At 38.8% G+C, this 19,736-nt stretch overlaps 1 protein-coding gene across 4 annotated transcripts in view; it reads right to left on the bottom strand.

Moving 5' to 3' along the window:
* ITCH (itchy E3 ubiquitin protein ligase) overlaps window positions 1–19,736 on the bottom strand; it is a 143,674-nt gene that overhangs the window by 81,347 nt on the left and 42,591 nt on the right. For 2 of the 4 annotated variants that reach the window (XM_058685350.1, XM_058685352.1), the window contains 2 exons: window positions 17,053–17,143; window positions 443–584 (listed from right to left, as the gene is read on the bottom strand). In XM_058685350.1, coding sequence (XP_058541333.1) covers window positions 443–584; window positions 17,053–17,122 — 212 coding nt within the window. In that variant the 5' untranslated portion in view covers window positions 17,123–17,143. Of the gene's footprint in view, window positions 1–442; window positions 585–17,052; window positions 17,165–19,736 lie in introns of all 4 variants that reach the window. The other 2 variants (XM_058685351.1, XM_058685353.1) reach the window with 2 other exon arrangements.

Below are 19,736 nucleotides of genomic sequence, written 5' to 3'. Positions count from 1 at the left end.
GAGGAGGAGAAGGAGGAGGAGGAGGGGGAGGAGGAGGAGGAGGAGGGGGAGGAGGAGGAGGAGAAGGAGAAGGACAAGACAAACACACATCAAAAAAATTATTTTTAAAAATTATTCATAGCCCTGTACTTCAACCCTAATTTAAGGAAAGAGCTGTTAAGAATCTTTCTAGGCCCATAACCACGGGCTCTCCAGATGCTGTTCGGTAGCAATAATGATACCACCATCAATTAAACTGGAGAAGGTAAAGGAGAGATTGGAAAAACAGAAATATCTAAAGAGAAACAAAAAAGGGACTAGAGAAAGGAGTCCTAGGAATAGATGAGAAAGAAAAACAGAAACATGAGAAGAGGAGCAAAGAAAACAAGTGAGAAACTTTTAAAGCTTCACTGCTATTCACTTATTAAACTAAATACACTGTAGAAAATACTTTCAAACCTACACTGTAAGGGGTTGCTTCCATTTGGGACTGTTCGTATTGTTGCATTTTTCTGTCTTCTTTGACTGTCCATCAACTGTGACTTCCACATAAGGACTTGGTCCAAACCAATTCTTTTTATTTTCTTTAAGTTTTGCTGAAATGACTAGGCAAAATAAAGGAGAAAATATTTAAATATTTGAGATGTTAGTTCATCCTTCAAATCCATTTAATTTCATAAAGGTTACATAGAACATTATTACTTTTACTCAGAGAAACAGTTTTAGTCTAAAATACTTACTAATTTTATTCACTCATAACCTTTGTATTTCCTTCCATCCTAGTAAATGAACATAGGACTTCCCCCACATCATTCACCCAAATTACTATTAATAGACTCCCCAATGTCAGTATCAATAGTCTCAGTACTCTGAAGTCAATTAAAAAATACACCATCAGGGGCATCTGGATGGCTCAGTCAGTTGAGCATCTGACTCTTGATTTCAGATCAGGTCATGATCCCAGGGTCGTGGAAATGACCCCAGCATTGGGCTCTGTGCTGAGCATGGAGCTTGCTTGGGATATTCTTTTTCTCTCTTTCTCTCTCCTCTTTCTCTCTCTGTCTCTCCCCTTCTGCCCTCACTCACATGCTCTCATGCTCTAATTTTTTTTTTTTATAAAGCACATCAACAAACTCAGTCAACAAATATTTGAATCCCTAACATGTACCAGATAATTGCTCTCAACTGTAAATAGTGCAGTTTACAGTATAGAAAAGGCCCTGACTCTCAGGGAGATAATATCCTAGTTAGAGATAAGTCCTTGTGCTGAAAAACAGGCTAATGTGACAGAATATAATTTGGTAGTCTCTGAAGAAACAGTTTTAAGCAAACATCTAAATGACAGGGAGTTTGCCCTGAGAAGATTGGAAGTGGGAAGAGAGCATCTGTAGAGAAGCAAAAAGGCCTGGCATATCTGGAGGAAATATAGCAAACAGGGAAGAATGGTAAATGAGGTGAGATCACATTCAGCTTTATAAGCCCAGATAAGGAATTTGGATTTTATTCTAAGCATGCTGAAAGTCACCAGAGGAAGACAGTTGCAAACTAGGATTGTTTTTAGTGTCTCCTATCTCTTATCAGCAAGAGCTTCCTACAAAGTACATCTTAAGATACTGACTGATTCCTTCATCTTCACCCTTGAGTTAGTTACCTTTGCCAAAAAATAGCCTTGTCCAAGACCCTTGGAAGGTGCAACAAGTAGATTCAAATCTAGTAGAGCACCTAATAATGGTTCCCACAAGTTGACAACTCGTTGCTCCCCTATAAATGAGGTGATCACAGCCATGGAAACATTCTACTACCTAAATATCTATTCTAGCAGCTAAGCACAGAGAATGTCAGTGCCCACCAAGATTAAGGGACGTTTGGTATTGCTACACGAGTTTGTATAGCAGCTACCCAAGAAACTCAATATACAGTCCAAAGCATACACAGTCTGGGCATCCTAGCAGGTCCAGTCCCAGGTGGCAGCTATGAATCGCCTGACTTCACAAACATCACTTCTTTCCTTTGATACTTATATGCCTTTTTGGTAGCATGCAAGCCAGCTGCTGGGTTAGTACTCCCAACAATGTATGCACATTCTATAAACCAAAACTTCATCATTATTTTGGAACATTTGGTATAATAAAGTTTGATGAGATTTCATATCAATATGCAGTATCAAAAAAAAATATCTGTCAAAGAAAGAAAAAAAAAACTGCAAGAGATGTTACTGAAGTAGGCAACAAGGAGCCTCTGAGGAACTTTAAGTAAGAGTGCTATTCTGGGGCACCTGGGTTGAGCGTCCAACTTTAGTTCAGCTCATGATCTCGTGGTTCGTGAGTTGGAGTCCTCGTGTCTGGCTCTGTGCTGACAGGTTGGAACCTGGAGCCTACTTCTGATTCTGTGTCTCCCTCTCTTTCTGCCCCTACACAGCCCACTCACACGCGCTCTCTCTCTCTCAAAAATAAATAAACAAACATTTAAAAAAAAAAGAGTGCTATTCAACAAATTTACTGAGTGCCTACTATATATATCAGATATTATTTGGGGCACTGAGAATACAGTGATAATCAGATTAATACTCAAAGATAATTCTGCTGTGGGAAAAATAAATTGATAGGGAGACAAAAGTGGGGGTTAAGAGACTACTAGAGTCATCTAATCAAGAGATGACAGTGGTTTGGATGGTGAACATGAATACGGGGGGGAATAAATATTTTCTAAGGAGAACCAACATGATTAGATTACATGAGGAAGTTGGAAAAAAGAAGAAGCAAGGATAATTCACATAATAACTGAATGGAAGAATATGCCATTTAGTAAGATGGAAAGATCTGGGATAAAAGCCTGAGGGGGGGTGGCATAGGCAGGAAATCAAGAGTATTATAATGAATGTATAAAATTTGAGATGTTTGTGAGACATCTAAGTGTAAACACTAAAAAGTCTTTTTCAGAAAAGAAAACAATCAAGCGGGGCACAGACCTATCTCTGATTAATATGTACTATAAAGCTCAAGTACTTAATACAGAGCAATATTTAATCACAGGATTGCCACAGAAAAATATAAAACCCTTATTTTTAACACATTTCTGGCCTGAGAAAAGGTGAAAAAAGCCTAAACAATTTTGCAAAGACCACCATTGTACTTCAGAGGCTCTTATGGACCTCTGAAACTGATTAAATCTAGAACAAAGCAACGTAGGCCTGACAGGAAGGAAACCATCTGCCCTCAGTGGCATTTCAGGATTCAAACTTTTCAAAGTTATTTTGCCATATAATCCCACCCAACCCCACTAGAGACATTGTAGGAAACTTTAAATGTGGAAATAAAAGAGGTAAGTGAAACTAACACTAACAGTGTTGGCTATGTGTCTGCCACATAAACATTTTCATTAAAAAATTTTTTTTTCTAATGTTTATTTTTTGAGAGAAAGAGACAGAGAGCGTGAGGCAAGGGAGGGGCAGAGAAAGAGGGACACACAGAATCCCAAGCAGGCCCCAGGGTCTGAGCTGTCAGCAGAGCCTGACACAGGGCTCCAACTCATGAGCCATGAGATCATGACCTGAGTGGAAGTCGGATGCTTAACCAAGCCCCCAGGCACCCCAAAACATTTTCATTTTAATACTCAAAAGACTATCCTGTGAGATAGGAATTATCATCTTAATTTTTACACATAAAAAGACAAATTCAACAGAACTTAAAAGTTTGCGTGAGGGTCACTTGCGAAGCCTGAACAGGAGAAATTAAGTGCTCAAATCTCAGTTTACATTGCATAAAACTTTTGTTACAGTCCCAATATTAAAAAATAGATCACTGCACTACTTCCTGAAACTTAATTTACTATAGTAAATTAAAAGAATAAAAATGGTAAACTGTAAGACAGGAAACTGAAAAATCTCAGTATCACATCACCTGGGCTACCGCAAAGGTCTCCAACAATTGTTTTTAACCTCACTTCAGCAACCCCTCAACTTCTAGGATTATCTTCCTAAAACAGATGTGCTCATGTCAGTACTTTTCAAATACTTCTCTAATGCCTGCATGATGAAATTTAAACTCTTCTGGGCATTTCACATTGTTGTTTACCTCAGTTCACAGCTAAGGAAACTGAGGCTCAAAGGTATTAGTGACATGCACAAGGTTACATAACTATTAAGTATCAGAACCAAGACCAGACATTAGCTTCTCTGGAGATGGGAATCATTAGTCTAATATACATTTCTTAACTAAAACTTGGGGTCAGGGGCGAAATGACCTCCCCAAGAGTTTAACGATAGAAACTTTAATGGTACACAGGTCAAAGCATTTGACAGTATTTATTATTTTCTACTATAATTTTTGCATCTATCTGATAAACTATACAAGAAAGTTATTGCCCAATATGAAAAATACAGGGACATTCACTAACAATATTCCAGTAAAATGTGAACCAATCAGTTAAATGCCAACAGAAATTCCCAAAGCAACTGCTTCAATGAATTATCTAGATCTATGTGAAAGAATAGCACAAAAGACAACCTTTCTTATTCAACTCAAACTTGAAGCTAAATGGCTACTCAAGTTATTTCCATAAATTAGATTCAAATTACAGAAAATGTTACTGGAGAGTGGTCAACATGGTGGAGAAGCAGGGGGACCCAAAGTTCCCGTGTCCCTCAAACACAGCAGTATTGAGGCCAGAAGACTTGGAATTCTAGGAATCTGGGTTACAGAGTGACAGAAACATCTCCAGGGGCCCACAGGGACAACGTAGCAGGCCATAGGTGCATGACTGCAAACTGGGAGAGATAAAACAGGTGGCATAGGAACAGAAGGGAGGGATCCCCTTCTGTGAAGAGACAAAAGGAAGAGAAAGACAGGCTGTGGAAATGTAGGACTGTATTTGGATAAGAGAAAAACCATGGACCGGGGAATGGAAAAAAATGGAGAAAGAACCAATTTCTAACTGTGGGAGGTGGGGAGCCAGCCCTGAGCTAGGTAGCTACCTCTCAGGAGCAGAGAGAACAACCCTTTCCCTTGAGTGCTATGAGAAGACAAATAGCCATTCCAAGGACAAAAGACCCTGTAGGCCCATGAACCCCTTGCCCCCCCTCCCCCACACCAACCAGAGGTCCTTTGTACCTGACAGTACCCCAGAGTGACAGTATCCAGGAACTGGGACAAGGGATCCTGTAAGACATCGGGGTTTGAATCCCAGCCACGTGCCTGGAAGGCACAGGAGATGGTGGAGGGGGACATAGGTGGCTGCTTGCACTCGTGCCCACTCAGCACTGTGAGGAGCCAGAGGCCCTCAGTTGACAGGCTGGGTGGAGTGGCACTTCCCAGGAACCAGGGTGCGTGGAGCAGGATCCGGGTTTTAATCCCACCCAAGCACCTGGAAGGTGCAGGAGACTGTGGAGCAGAACAAAGTGGCCTGCTTGCGCCCGTGTGGCACTGTCAGGATGGCCTGAACAAAGTGGTTTGGGACACCTGGTCCGGGGAGGAGAGGCTGGGGTGTTGCCAGTTTTCTCCCCATCACCAACAAGGTGGGGTTTCAGGGAACAGACAACGGGCCCACAGTGGAGGTGGGACCCACATACACCAAACCACATCCCTCTGTACCTGGTAACTGCATATGTAACAGAGCAAGATTGACACTGACTTAACCAAACAGTCCCTCCTCCAGATCATTGCAGGCACCGGTTCCAAGGCCCCATCAGATATTGGTCCAGTGGTTTTTGTATTCTTTGATTTGATTCTTGATCAATTCTTATTTTGTGTGTGTGTGGGGGGATATATATATCCCCCCTTTTCTCCCTCTTATTTCTTCCCTTCTCTAGTCTGGTTATTCTGGTTGTTGGTTTAAGCACACATTTTCAATCTATTCTTTTTACATCTCTTCTGTCTCTCCTTTACCCCCCCACCCCACCCCCCCCCCCCACCCCCCGGTCTCTGGACTAAGCTGTATAGTTTCTCTGATTCTCTGCCTGGTCAATTTTTTTTTCTTTTCCTTTTCCCCACCCATCACTTCTCTCTCTATATGGGATAAGGCCTCTTCCACCACCATACACACCCCTTTTTAAAATTTTTTCCAGGGACACTTCAACGAACAAATCAAAGCACACCTGGTGGAAGATCCAAACCACCACTATGAGTAGGGAGATAAAGCAACCAGAGCCTCAACAACAGAGAGCATGAAACACACTCCAAAAACACCTCCTGAAGGGCCAGGCCCTGGACAGTGTTATGACCCCTTTTTAATATAATAGTGCTCACAGCAGCAAGACTCATAACAACCTATTAAAACACATAAGGGACAGAAAACAAGCCAATATGACAAAATAGAAGAATTCTCCTCAAAAGAAATTCCAGGAAGGAATGACAGCTAGAGAATTGCTCAGAACAGAAATGAACAATATAACTGAGCAAGAATTTAGAATAATAGTCATAAGATTAATAGCTGGGCTTGGAAAAAAGCATAGAAGGAAGGAAAAAAGCTTAGAAGATGGCAGAGAATCTACTGCTGCAGAGATCAAGGAACTAAGAAATAGTCACAACAAATTAAGAAATGAGGTGCTAAATAAACTAGATGCAGTGACAGCAAGGATGGAAGAGGCAGAGGGAAGATTAAGTGAAATAGAAGATAAAATTATGGAAAATAATGAAGCTTAGAAAAAGAGAGGTAAGAAAATATTAGACCACAAGGGGAGAATTACAGAACTAAGTGACTTGATGGAAATGTAATAATATCCATATCATACGAGCTCCAGAAGAAGGAGAAAGAGGCAGAGGTTTACTTGAACAAATTATAGCTGAGAACTTCCCTAATCTGGGGAAGGAAATAGACATCCAAATCCAGGAGGCTCAGAGAACTCCCTTTAGATTTAACAAGAATAGATCTTCTCCATGGCATATCATTATGAAACGGCAAAATACAAAGATACAGAATTCTGAAAGCAGCTAGAGACAAATGGGCCTTAACCTACAAGATAGACATATAAGGGTAGCAGCAGACCTGTCCACTGAAACTTGGCAAGCCAGAAGGGAATGAAAGGAAATATTCAATGTGCTGAACAGGAAAAATATGCAGCTAAGAAGACTTTTTATCTAGCAAGATTGTCATTCAGAATAGAAGGAGAGATAAAGGCTTTCCCAAACAAAAACTGAAGGAGTTCATCACCACTAAACCAGCCCTGCAAGAGATCCTAAAGGGGGACTCTATGAGTGGAATGCTGCAAACACTAAAAAGCACCAGAGACATAAGCACAAGCATGACATCTACAGATAACACAACGACACTAAATCCATATCTTTCAATAACTCTGAATGTACATGGACTAAATGCTCTAATCAAAAGACATAGGGTATCAGAATGGATTAAAAAACAAAAACAAAAACAAAAAACAAGATCCATCTATATGCTGTCTACCAAAGACCCATTTTAGACCTGACGGCACTTTCAGATTGAAGGTAAGGGGATGAAGAACCACCTATCATGCTACTGGAAGTCAAAAGAAAGCTGGAGTAGCCATACTTATATCAGACAAACTAGATTTTAAACTAAAGGCTGTAACAAGGGATGAAGAAGGGCAGTATGTCACAATTACGAGGTCTATCCATCAAGAAGAGCTAACAATTGTAAATGCTTATGCTCCCAACTTGGTAGCACCCAAATACATAAGTCAATTAATCACAAACATAAGCAATCTTACTGACAGGAATACTGTAATTGCAGGGGACTTTAATACTCACAACAATTGACAGATCATCTGGGCAAAATATCAATAAAGATACAAGGGCCTTGAATGATACACTGGACCAGATGGACATGATAGATACATTCAGAACTTTTCATCCAAAAGCAGAATACACATTCTTTTTGAGTGTACATGGAACATTCTCTAAGATGGATCACATACTGGGTCATGAAACAGCCCTCAATAAGTATAAAAGGATTGAGATCATACCATGCATATTTTCTAATCACAATGCTATGAAACTTGAAATCAACCAGAAGAAAAAAATTTGGAAAGCTTCCAAATGCACAGAAGTTAAAGAACATTCTAATAAAGAATGAACGGGTCAACCAGGCAATTAAAGAAGAAATTAAAAGATACATGGAAGCAAATGAAAATGAAAACGTGACAGTCCAAATCCTTTGGGATGCAGCAAAGGCAGTCCTAAGAGGAAACACAATGCAATCTGGGCCTATCTCAAAAACCAAGAAAAATCCCAAATACAAAATCTAACAGCACATCTAAAGGAATTAGAAGCAGAACAGCAAAGAAATCCCAAAACCAGCAGCAGAAGAGAAATAATAAAGATCAGAGCAGAAATAATATAGAATCAAAAAACAAAAACAAAAAACCCAGAACAGATCAATGAATCTAAGAGCTATTTTTTTGAAAAAATAAAACAAAATTTTTAAACTGCTAGCCAGACTTCTCAAAAAGAGAAAGGACCCAAATAAAGAAAACCACAAATGAAAGAGGACAGACCACAACCAGTATCACAGAAATATAAACAATTATCAGAGAATACTATGAAAAATTATATGCCAACAAACTAGACAACCTGGAGGAAATGGACAAATTCCTAGACACCCACACACTATCAAAACTCAAATGGGAAGAAACAGAAAATTGAACAGACCCATAACCAGTGAAGAAATTGAATCACAGTTATCAAAAATCTCCCAACAAATAAGAGTCCTGGGCCAGATGGCTTCCCAGGGGAATTCTAACAGACATTTAAAGCAGAGTTAATACCTATTCTTCTCAACCTGTTCCAGAAAACAGAAATAAAGATTCCAGATTCATTCTATGAAGCCAACATTTTTTTTTCCATTTTTTTTAACCTTTATTTATTTTTTTGAGACAGAGCATGAATGGGGGAGGGTGAGAGAGAGAGGGAGACACAGAATCCGAAACAGGCTCCAGGCTCTGAGCTGTCGGCATAGAGCCCAACGCAGGGCTTGAACTCACAGACCCTGAGATCATGACCTGAGCCGAAGTCGGATGCTCAACCGACTGAGCCACTCAGGCGCCCCTCTATGAAGCCAACATTAACTTGATTCCCAAACCAGACAGTGACCCCACTAAAAAGGACAATTACCTTTTTGATAATTTACCTAAAAAGGTGAAATATCCCTGATGAACACAGATGCAAAAATTCTCAACAAGATACTAGCAAATTGAATTCAACAGTATATCAAAAGAATTATTCACCACGATCAAGTAGGATTCATTCCTGGGCTGCAGGGCTAGTTCAATATTCGCAAATCAATCAATGTAATACATCCCATTAATAGAAGAAAGGATAAGAACCATATGATCCTGTCAATAAATGCAGAAGAAGCATTTCACAAAATACAGCAGCATCCTTTCTTAATAAGAACCCCCAAGAAAGTCGGGATAGAAGGAACATAACTTAACACCATAAAAGCCATATATGAAAAGCCCACAGCTGATATCATCCTCAATGGGGAAAAACTGAGAGCTTTCCCCATGAGATCAGGAACACAGCAGGGATGTCCACTGACACCACTGTTGTTTAACATAGTGTTGGAAGTCCCAGCCTCAGCAATCAGACAACAAAACGAAATAAAAGGCATCCAAAACTGGCAAAGAATAAGTCAAACTTTCACTTTTTGCAGATGACATGATACTCTACATGGAAAACCCAAAAGACTCCACCAAAAAGCTGCTAGAACTGATACATGAATTCAGGTAAGTCGCAGGATACAAAATAAATGTATAGAAATCAGTTGCATTTCTATACACCAATAATGAAACAACAGAAAGAGAAATCAAGAAATCAATCCCATTTAGAATTATGCCAAGAACCATACCTTGGATTAAACCTAACCAAAGATGTAAAAGATATGTACGCCAAAAACTATAGAAAATTTATGAAGGAAATTGAAGAAGACACAAAGAAATGCAAAATCATTCCATGCTCATGGATTGGAAGGACAAATATTGTTAAAATGTTATTACTACCCAAAGCAATCTATACATTCAATGCAATCCCAATCAAAATTGTATCGGCATTCTTCTCAAAGCTAGAATAAACAATCCTAAAATGTGTATAGAACCACAAAAGACCCCAAATAATCAAAGTTACATTGAAAAAGAAAACCAAAGCGAAAGGCATCATAATCCCAAACTTCAGCCTCTACTACAAGGTTGTAATCAAGACACTATGGTATTGGCACAAAAACAGACACATAGACCAGTGGAATAGAATAGAGAACCCAGAATTGGACCCACAAATGTATGGCCAACTAATCTCTGACAAAGCAGGAAAGAGTATCCAATGGAAAAAAGACAGTCTCTTTAGCAAATGGTGCTGGAAGAACTGGACAGAAACATGCAGAAGAATGAAACTGGACCACTTTCTTACACCATACACAAAAAACCACCAAAACCCTAGTGGAGAAAACAGGCAACAACCTCTTTGACTTCAGCAGCAGCAATTCCTTGCTTGGCATGTCTCCGAAGGAAAGGGAAATAAAAGCAAAAATGAACTATTGGGACCTTATCAAGATAAAAAGCTTCTGCACTGCAAAAGAAACAATCAACAAAATTAAAAGGCGACCAATGAAATGGGAGAAGATATGTGCGAATGACATATCAGGTAAAGGGTTAGCATCCAAGATCTATAAAGAACTTACCAAACTCAACACCCAAAAAACAAATAATTCAGTGAAGAAATTAGACACTTCAAAAGACACTTTTCCAAAGAAAACATCCAGATGGCCAACAGACACATGAAAAAACGCTCAACATCGCTCATCATCAGGGAAATATAAATGAAAACCCACAATGAGATACTACCTCACACCAGTCAGAGTGGCTAAAATTAACAACTTAGGAAACAACAGATGTTGGCGAGGATCAGAGAAAGAGGAACCCTTTTGCACTGCTGGTGGGAATACAAACTGGTGCAGCCACTCTGGAAGACAGTATGGAGGTTCCTCAAAAAACTAAAAATAGAACTACCCTATGACCCAGCAATAGCACTACTAGGAATTTATCCAAAGGATAAAGGAGTGCTGATTTGAAGGGGCACATGTACCCCAATGTTTATAGCAGCGCTTTGGACAGTAGCCAAATTATGGAAAGAGCCCAAATGAAATGTCCATCAACTGATGAATGGATAAAGATGTGGTTTATATATGCAATGGAACACTACTTGGCAATGAGAAAGAATGAAATCCTGCCATTTTGCAACAATGTGGATGGAAGTGGAGAGTATTATACTAAGTTAAATAAGTCAATCAAAGAGAGAATATGTTTTCACTCATATGTGGAACTTGAGAAGCTTAACAGAAGACCATAGGGGAAGGGAAGGGGAAAATATAATTTCAAACAAAGAGGGAGCAAACCATAAAAGACTCTTAAATACACAGAACAAACTAAGGGTTGATGGGTGGGCACAGGTGAAGGGAAATGGGTGATGGGCAATGAGAAGAGCACTTATTGGGATGAGCACTGGGTGTTGTATGTAAGTGATGAATCACGGGAATCTACCCCCAAAACCAAGAGCATACTGTATATACACTGTGTGTTAGCTAACCTGATATTATAGAAAGAAAGAAAGAAAGAAAGAAAGAAAGAAAGAAAGAAAGAAAGAAAGAAAGAAAGAAAGAAAGAAAGAAAATATAACTAATACACCAGCAGTATACTTTTTTATTTTATGTAAATGCTGAAAAGGAAAGGTGACGTTGCCTTTCCTTTGATACTTTTTTTTTTAACTTTATTTATTTATTTTGAGAGAAAGAGTGCAAGCAGGGGAGGGGCAGAGAGAAGGGAGAGAGAATCCCAAGCAGGCTTGGCACTGTCAGCACAGAGACTAATGTGGGGCTCAAACTCATGAACTGTGAGGATCATGACCTGAGCCAAAATCAAGAGCCATTCACTTAACTGATAGAGCCACCCAGGCATCCCTCCTTTGATACTCTTATAAAGAACTCAGTGAGAGGCACCTGGGTAGCTCCACTGGTTGAGTCTTGATTTTGGCTCAGGTCATGATCCCAGGGTAGTGGAACTGAGCTCCTCAAAAGGCTTTACACTGAGCATGGTGCCTGCTTAAGATTCTCTCTCCCTCTGCCCCTTTCCTGCTCACTCTCTCTCTAAAATAAAAAAAAAAAGTAAATTAAGTTAAATAAAAAAAAAAAAAGGATTCAGTGAAATTAAAACATACATCCAAGTTCTCTAAACAATCCAATTATCAACAAACCGCACTATGAATTATTTTTTTAAACTTTTTTGCTACAGCTTACAAAAGGTACCATTTCTCTGAAATAAATTTTCTATCGGCCTCACTTAATCGGGTAAGGAAATCAATTAGCCAATATATACTGTAAATGAATAATTAACAGGAATGTATGTCTGTCTCTGTATGTATGATAGAAGGAGGTAAGAAAATAGGGGAACCTGGCTGGCTCAGGTGATAGAGAATGAGACTCTGGATCTCAGGGTCATGGGTTCAAGCCCCATGATGGTTGTGGAGCCTACTTAAAAAATGGTAAATAAACAAACAAACAAACAAATAAATATGAAAGAGGTAAGAAAATAACAAGAGGGTAAGAAGCCATCTGCATGTTCAATGCACTACCTATCAAGATTCCACTGGCATTTTTGATTAAAGTAGGAAAAACACTCCTAAAATTTATATGGAACCACAAGACCCCAATATCCAAAGAAATCAATGCAGGAGGCATTGTACTTCCTGATTTCAAGCTATCCTATAAAGCTATAGTAATCAAAACAGTATTGTACTGACATAAAAACTGACAAATAGATCAACGGAACAGAACTGAGAGCCCAGAAATAAACCCAAACATATAAGGTCAACTAATATTTGACAAAGGAACCAAGAAAATTCAATGGACAAAAAAACAGTCTTTTCAGGAAATGCTGCTGGAATAACTGGATTGAAAACACAAACAAACAAAAAAAGACAAGGGGTAGGGGCTCCTGGGTGGCTCAGTCGGTTAAGTGTCCGACTTTGGTTCAGGTCACGATCTCAGTTTGTGAGTTTGAGCCCCATGTTGGGCTCTGTGCTGACAGCTCAGAGCCTGGAGCCTGCTTCAGAGTCTGTGTCTCCCTCTTTCTGCTCCTCCCCCACTCACTCTCTGTCTCGCTCCAAAATAAATAAATACTAAAAAAATTTAAACAAAACAAAAGACAAGAGGTGCCTGGGTGGCTCAGTGGGTTAAGCGTCCAACTCTTGATTTTGGCTCAGGTCATGATCTCATAGTTCAGGAGATGAAGCCCCATGTTAGGCTCTGCGCTGACAGCACGGACCCTGCTTGGGGTTTTCTCTCTCTCTCTCTCTCTCTCTCTCTCTCTCTCTGCTCCTCCCCCACTCTCTCTCAAAATTAACTTACTACTTTAAAATTTTTTTAAAGACAAGAAATTTGAGTAAAACCACAGAGTAGGATTTTTTAACTTTTGACACTCAATTCTCCTATTGGTCTTTCATACTAACTTTCTAAAAAGTAAAATTGACTGTTCTTTGTTAAAAGCCCTGATTTCTTTCCATGTCTGCCAGCAATGATATTTTTGTAGCCCTGACACACACCTGAAGGAGATGACCCACTCCCATTAAGTTCTCAAGGTTCCAACTCTGCAGCAGTGGCCCACAGGGGTTTTAGCAAAGCCTTGTTCGTTTCTCTGCTTCAAGTGTTCTACTCGTATTCTCTCCTAAAAGGATCCTTTCTACTTCCCTATATATTTTTTAAATAATTTCCTATATTTAAATGGTAACAATGCTTCAAGCACCACTTCCTTTCACAGAAGCTCTGGTCAAACACTGATCTTGCTTTCCCGACCAAAGTTGTTACCTCTTTTTGCCGTTACCATATACAATGGCATTTATTTTTTACACTTCAATTTTTATGCCCATCTTGATTCTATCTAGAAAGATGTTGAGGCAGCTTACAAAAAAATAATGAAAGCAACCAATACTATAACTGATCCATTAACATAGAATAAAAAATACAATGTCATTAAAGGAAATTGTGCAAAAAGCTTAGTTCTGAGGTTTCTAGCATCAAAAGCATAGAAGTAAACAATGAATTATGAAAGGCATTTGATTCTACTCAACTTGGCACTTTACTCTTTATAAACTTATGCTTTCCATTTGTCTCATATATAATAATATATTTGCTAAATATATAACTTTTATCCATTATTCATGGTATTTGTTTTTATTAAATTGCTTTTGCCTTGTATTTGTGCAGTCTCAGAATTATTAGAACCAAGATTAAAAACTTAAACATGGCAAGAATTATGTCTTCTTGAGATGCATTTAGGCATTTATCAAATATTTTTCTTTTCTTACTGTAAGAATAATGATGGTAGCAAACAAGATAAATGGTTTATGCACAGAGAAAAGTATAAAGGAATATAAACCTAAACCTAAAGGAATAACAGTATCACCTCTCAGGATTGAGATGATAAATAGGACCCTTCACTTCATTCTTTTACTGAGGTTTTTTTAAAGTTTTTTTTTGGTTATTGTTTGTTTTTGTAAGTAGGCTCCATGCCCAGCACAGAGCCCAGTGTGGGGCTTGAACTCACAGCCCTGAGATCAAGACCTGAGCTGAGATGAAGAGTCAGACACTTAACTGATTGAGCCACCCAGGCACCCCTATTTTACTACGTTTTTAAAAATAAAAAACATGTGTATTACTTATATAACCTGAAAAAGTAAAGATTTTTTTAAAGATTACTCCAATCAAAGGTTTAATGTTAAGCAGCCCAGAAAAAGTCCTAAGAAGCTGGCTCAATTTAAATCAGCTACTCAGGCTAGCTTCAGGATGGGGAGCAGAGGAAAATAATCAGAATCTTGCTTAACAAAGAAATATCAGTATCTTTCATTGAGAATCAGACATTGCTAAGGAAAGAGACTATAGTGAAGGAATTTCCAAAAATAAATTCTAAGATGCTGTCACATTATGAAAGTGTTTTTTTAAATATAATTCAATCATTTTTAGGTTTTGAGGAAGATAATAATAAGGACATGGTTTGTAGCCTAATAGTCATCATCTAGAGGTGGATGTGAGATAGGTGTAATAAAAGATAAAAATACCATACAGAGGATGGTAATTGTTCTAGAAGAAATAAATGCCATTAAAAGGTTAGAGACTGAGGTTTCACTGTGTGATACAGACACATGCATATCTGAAGAAAATCCAGTGACTCACCAAATAGTTCATGTATAAATATCTACAAAAAGACCATATGGAGCCAGACTGTGAAAGCTCTCAGCCCTGGCTAACGAAATTCCAAACTATAGCCAAACAGAAGCATTAAAGATTTTTGAACAGGAATGTAACGTAAGTGGCATATTAGAACATTAGGAATATCAATCTGAAAGTGATATACTTGGTTCATATGGTTAGAGAGAGAAAGAAAGAGATAGTAGTTAAATAATAATAGCAACCAAAGGATTTAAATAGACATTTCTCCAAAAAAGATATATACAAATGGCCATTTAGCACATGAAAAGATGTTCAACATCATTAACCACCAGAGAAATGCAAATCAAACCCACAATGACATACCACTTCACACCCACTAGGATGTCTATAATCAAAAAGACAACACGCACTGTCAAGGATGTGGAGAAAGTGGAACCCTCATACATGGCTGATGGGAATACAAATAGTGTGAATGCTTTGAAAAACAATTTGGAGAGGCGCATGGGGGGCTTAGTCGGTTAATCATCTGACTCTTGACTTAGGCTCAGGTCATAATTTGTGGTTTGTGAGTTCAAACTCATATCAGGCTCTGTACTGGCAGTGCAGAGCCTGCTTGGAGTTCTCCATCTCCCTCTCTCTCTGCCCCTACCCTGCTCACCATCTCCCTCTCCCTCTCAAAAATAAACATTTAAAAAAATGAAAAATAAAAAAATTTAAAAAATGAAAAGCAATTTGGAATTCCTCACAAAGTGAAACATAGATATGACCAGTGACTCCACTCCTAGGTAGGTACTCAAGAGAAGTGAAAACACACATCTTTACAAAAACTTGTACACAAATGTTCATAGCATTATTCCTAATAGCCAAAAGTAGAAACAACTCAAACATACATCAACTGATAAAAGGATAAAGAAAATGTGGCATGTTCATGCCTGCAATATTATTTGGCAATAAAATGAAATACTAATGCATGCTACAATAAGAATGAACCTTGAAAACATGCCAAGTAGAAAAAGTCAGAAACAAAAAGCCATACACATTTTAGGATCCCATTTATATGAGATATCCAGAATAGAAAAACCTACAGACAGGAAGTAGATTAGTGATTGCCCAGGGTTGATGGTGGCTGGGGGACATGGAAAGTCTTCTACTAATGGGTAGAGGTTTTCTAAAACTGACAGTGTTGACAACTGTACAACACTGTGAATATACTAACAATCATTGACCTCTTAATGGGTAAACTGTGTGTATGTGAATTATCTCTCAAGGCTGTTAATGTAATACAAAACAAAAAACAATAGCAACTGCCCCAGACACCAATGTTTAATGGGAGAGGGGGAAAAAACCCTACAGAATACCCAAGAATATCCTGAAATAAAAATGTAATTTTTATATATCTAACCATCTGTTCTTTCATTCATTAGGCAAATATTAATTCAAACAGCACCTGATATATAATAGCCACTGAAGATTTTCTTCTCTTAAGATTATTTTTTGGGGTGCTTGGGTGGCTCAGTAGCGAAGCATCTGACTTGGGCTCAGGTCACGATCTCACAGTTTGGGAGTTCAAGTCCACATCAGGTAAGCTAGAGCCCCACTTCAGGTGAGTACAAGCCCTGTATAAGATGAGCTCAAGCCCCACTTTGGGTGAGTCCCGCTTCTCTCTCTCTCTCCCTACCTCCTTCTCTCTCTCTCTCTCTCTCTCTCTCTCTCTCTCTCTCTCTCTCTCTCTCTCCCCGCCCCTTATGGGATTCTCACTCTCTCTGCCGTTTACTCACTTGCGCCCCCTCTTTCTCTCTCTCCCTCAAAAAAAAAAAAAAAAAAAAAAAAGGATTATATTTTTTATCTTAGGAAGAAAAAAAAAGTATACTAGTAGATCTGTTTAAGACTTACCAGTGATCTGAAGTTGTGATTTCATGGTCAGGCTACCCATTGAACCAAGCTGCGATCCACTGCCAGACATACCACCAACAGGACGGCAAACCTGAACATGGCAAAGGACACACTGTAAACATCAAAAAGTCCCATTAAAAAAAATATGTATGGTGCTAACCAGGCCATTTTCATATCTCACTGAAGACTGCACAATAACAGTGGCCGTCATATTGCTAAATTAAATTTTTAATTCTAGTATTCATCCTGCCTAACCTGTCAGCAAAATTACATGGCTAATCATTCTATCTTCCATGGTTTACTTTCTTTCCTTGGGCTCCCAAGGAACATTCTCTAGGTTTAAGTCCTACCTCACTGATTGTTCTTAGGCTCCTTTGACAATCTCTTCTGTTTTCTCCCGTCTTAATGTTGGGAGTATCCTAGGGTTCAGTTCCCTCTTATCTCTCTGTACACATTTCCTCAAAGATATCATTCAGTGTTGTGACTTTAAATGTCATCTATATACCAATGAGTCCCAACTTTATATTTCTATCCCAGACTTCATTCCTAAACTCTGAACAACTTTACTTGGGGGTATGTGAAAAAACCCCCAAACTTAACAAATCAAACTGAACTCCTGATTTTCCCTGTAAATTATCTCAGTTGGTAACAACTCCATCCTTTCAGACGCTCAGGCTAAAAACCTTGAAGTCATCCTGCCTTTTTTTATTTTCCTTACTATCTGCCAGCAAATTCTGTTGGCTCCATTTGCAAAATATGTCCAGAATCCAACCATTTCTCACCACCTCTACTATCAATCTGTTCAGAGCCACCTTTTCCCCCCCTGGATTAGGTCTCCCTGTTTCTAGCTGTGTCTGGCTTCAGTGCCTATTCTGAACACAATCAGGATGACTTTTAAAGTGTTCAAAATCCTGCAAAAGCTTCCCATTTTACTCAGGGTTAAAAGCTTAGATCCATACCATGACCTTAAAAGACTATATAAGATGCATGCTCCCAACTTCCTGATCTTATCTCCTTCTATTCTCCTAATCTACTCAAGTACCTACCTCCCTGTTATACATCAAATATGCTAGCACATTCTAGCACTAGGACTTTCGTTTTACTTGTTCTCTTGACAATATTACAGTCTGCTCCAATTCCCTGGTCATTTTTTTTTTCTTCTACAGAATAGATCACCTTCTGACATACTAAGTAATTCACTTGGTAATTATGTTTATTGTTTTTTTTTCATATCCAAGTGGATTTTTTTTAACATTTATTTATTATTGAGAGACAGAGCATGAGCAGGAGCATGGGAGGGGCAGAGAGAGAGGGAGACACAGAATCCAAAGCAGCCTCCAAGTTCTGAGCTGTCAGCACAGAGCTCGACGTGGGGCTTGAACTCACAAACCACAAGATCATGACCTGAGCCGAAGTTGAACGTTCAACTGACTGAGCCACCCAGGCGCCCCATATTTATTGTTTTGAATCTCTAGGCTAGAATATAAACTCCATGTGAGCAGGGATCTTTGTTTTGTTCACTGATGAAAGCCAGAAGCCCAAAAATAGTGCCTGACACATAGCAAACACTTAAATATCTGTTTGATGAAATGAATTAAAAAATGGCTTTTGAGGGGCACCTGGGTGGCTCAGTCGGGTGAGCAGTCCACCTCTTAATTTTGGCTCAGGTCATGATCTCAATTTCATGAGTCTGAGCCCTGCACTGGGCTCTGTGCTGACAGCGATGAGCCTGCTTGGGATCTTCTCTCTCCCTCTTTCACTCTCTGCCCCACCCCTGCTCACAGTCTTCTCTCTCAAAATAAATTTAACCATAACAACAACAAAGACTTCGAACTACACTAAATGATTAAGTCTCACATATCTTCTTCAGTCTCCAATCATGGAAAAGGTAACCCCATGTGGAAACAGCATGATTAATATAACAAAGATATTATAACAAAGTCAGAACATTTGGGCTCAATTCCTGTCTATGACACTTATATGATACTACTTAAGTTATATAACCTCTCTAGGTCCCAGTTTTCTATCAGAAAAATGAGTATAACACCACGTCTACCTCACAGAGTTGTTGCAAAGATGATTATGTATATTTAAAAATGCTCTGTAAATGTTATTTATCATTAATAGTGTTTAAATATCTTTACAATAAAAATCTGTTCTTAGGCTTTTGGGGACTGGATAACAATATTAGAAATATTTCAACTGGGTCAAGGTAAAGATTAAAGTGAAATGAAATTTACTTAGCACTTTTTTACCAAGTACTATGTAAGAACCATAATATACAGTAAGACAAAATATCTTGATACTGTACCTACTGTCTTAAATTTTCATACAATTTTAGACTTCCATTAAAATTTTTAAATATCAGGGGCACCTGAGTGGCTCACTCAGTTGAGCATCCAACTTTTGATTTCGGCTCAAGTCACGATCCCAGGGTTGTGGGGTCAAGCCCTACGTCAGGCTCCAGATTGAGCATGGAGCCTGCTTGGGATTCTCTCTCTCTCCCTCTGCCCCTCTCCCCTGCTCACGGAATTTTTTTAATTTAGTATCAAACAATTCTGGTATCTTCTCAAATCTGCCAAAATGAAATGGAACAATAATTCCCACTGAGACCAACTCTACAAAATCTAATGTTTCATTCCTTGCCTTATGAAAATGCTCAAAGCTAAAATTTTGGTCTTCAC

The sequence above is a fragment of the Neofelis nebulosa genome, chromosome 9, assembly GCF_028018385.1.
Source record: "Neofelis nebulosa isolate mNeoNeb1 chromosome 9, mNeoNeb1.pri, whole genome shotgun sequence".
In the NCBI taxonomy this organism is placed as follows: domain Eukaryota; kingdom Metazoa; phylum Chordata; class Mammalia; order Carnivora; family Felidae; genus Neofelis; species Neofelis nebulosa.
Note: the sequence above shows the minus strand (reverse complement) of the source record. Positions and strands in the feature narration are given on the sequence as shown.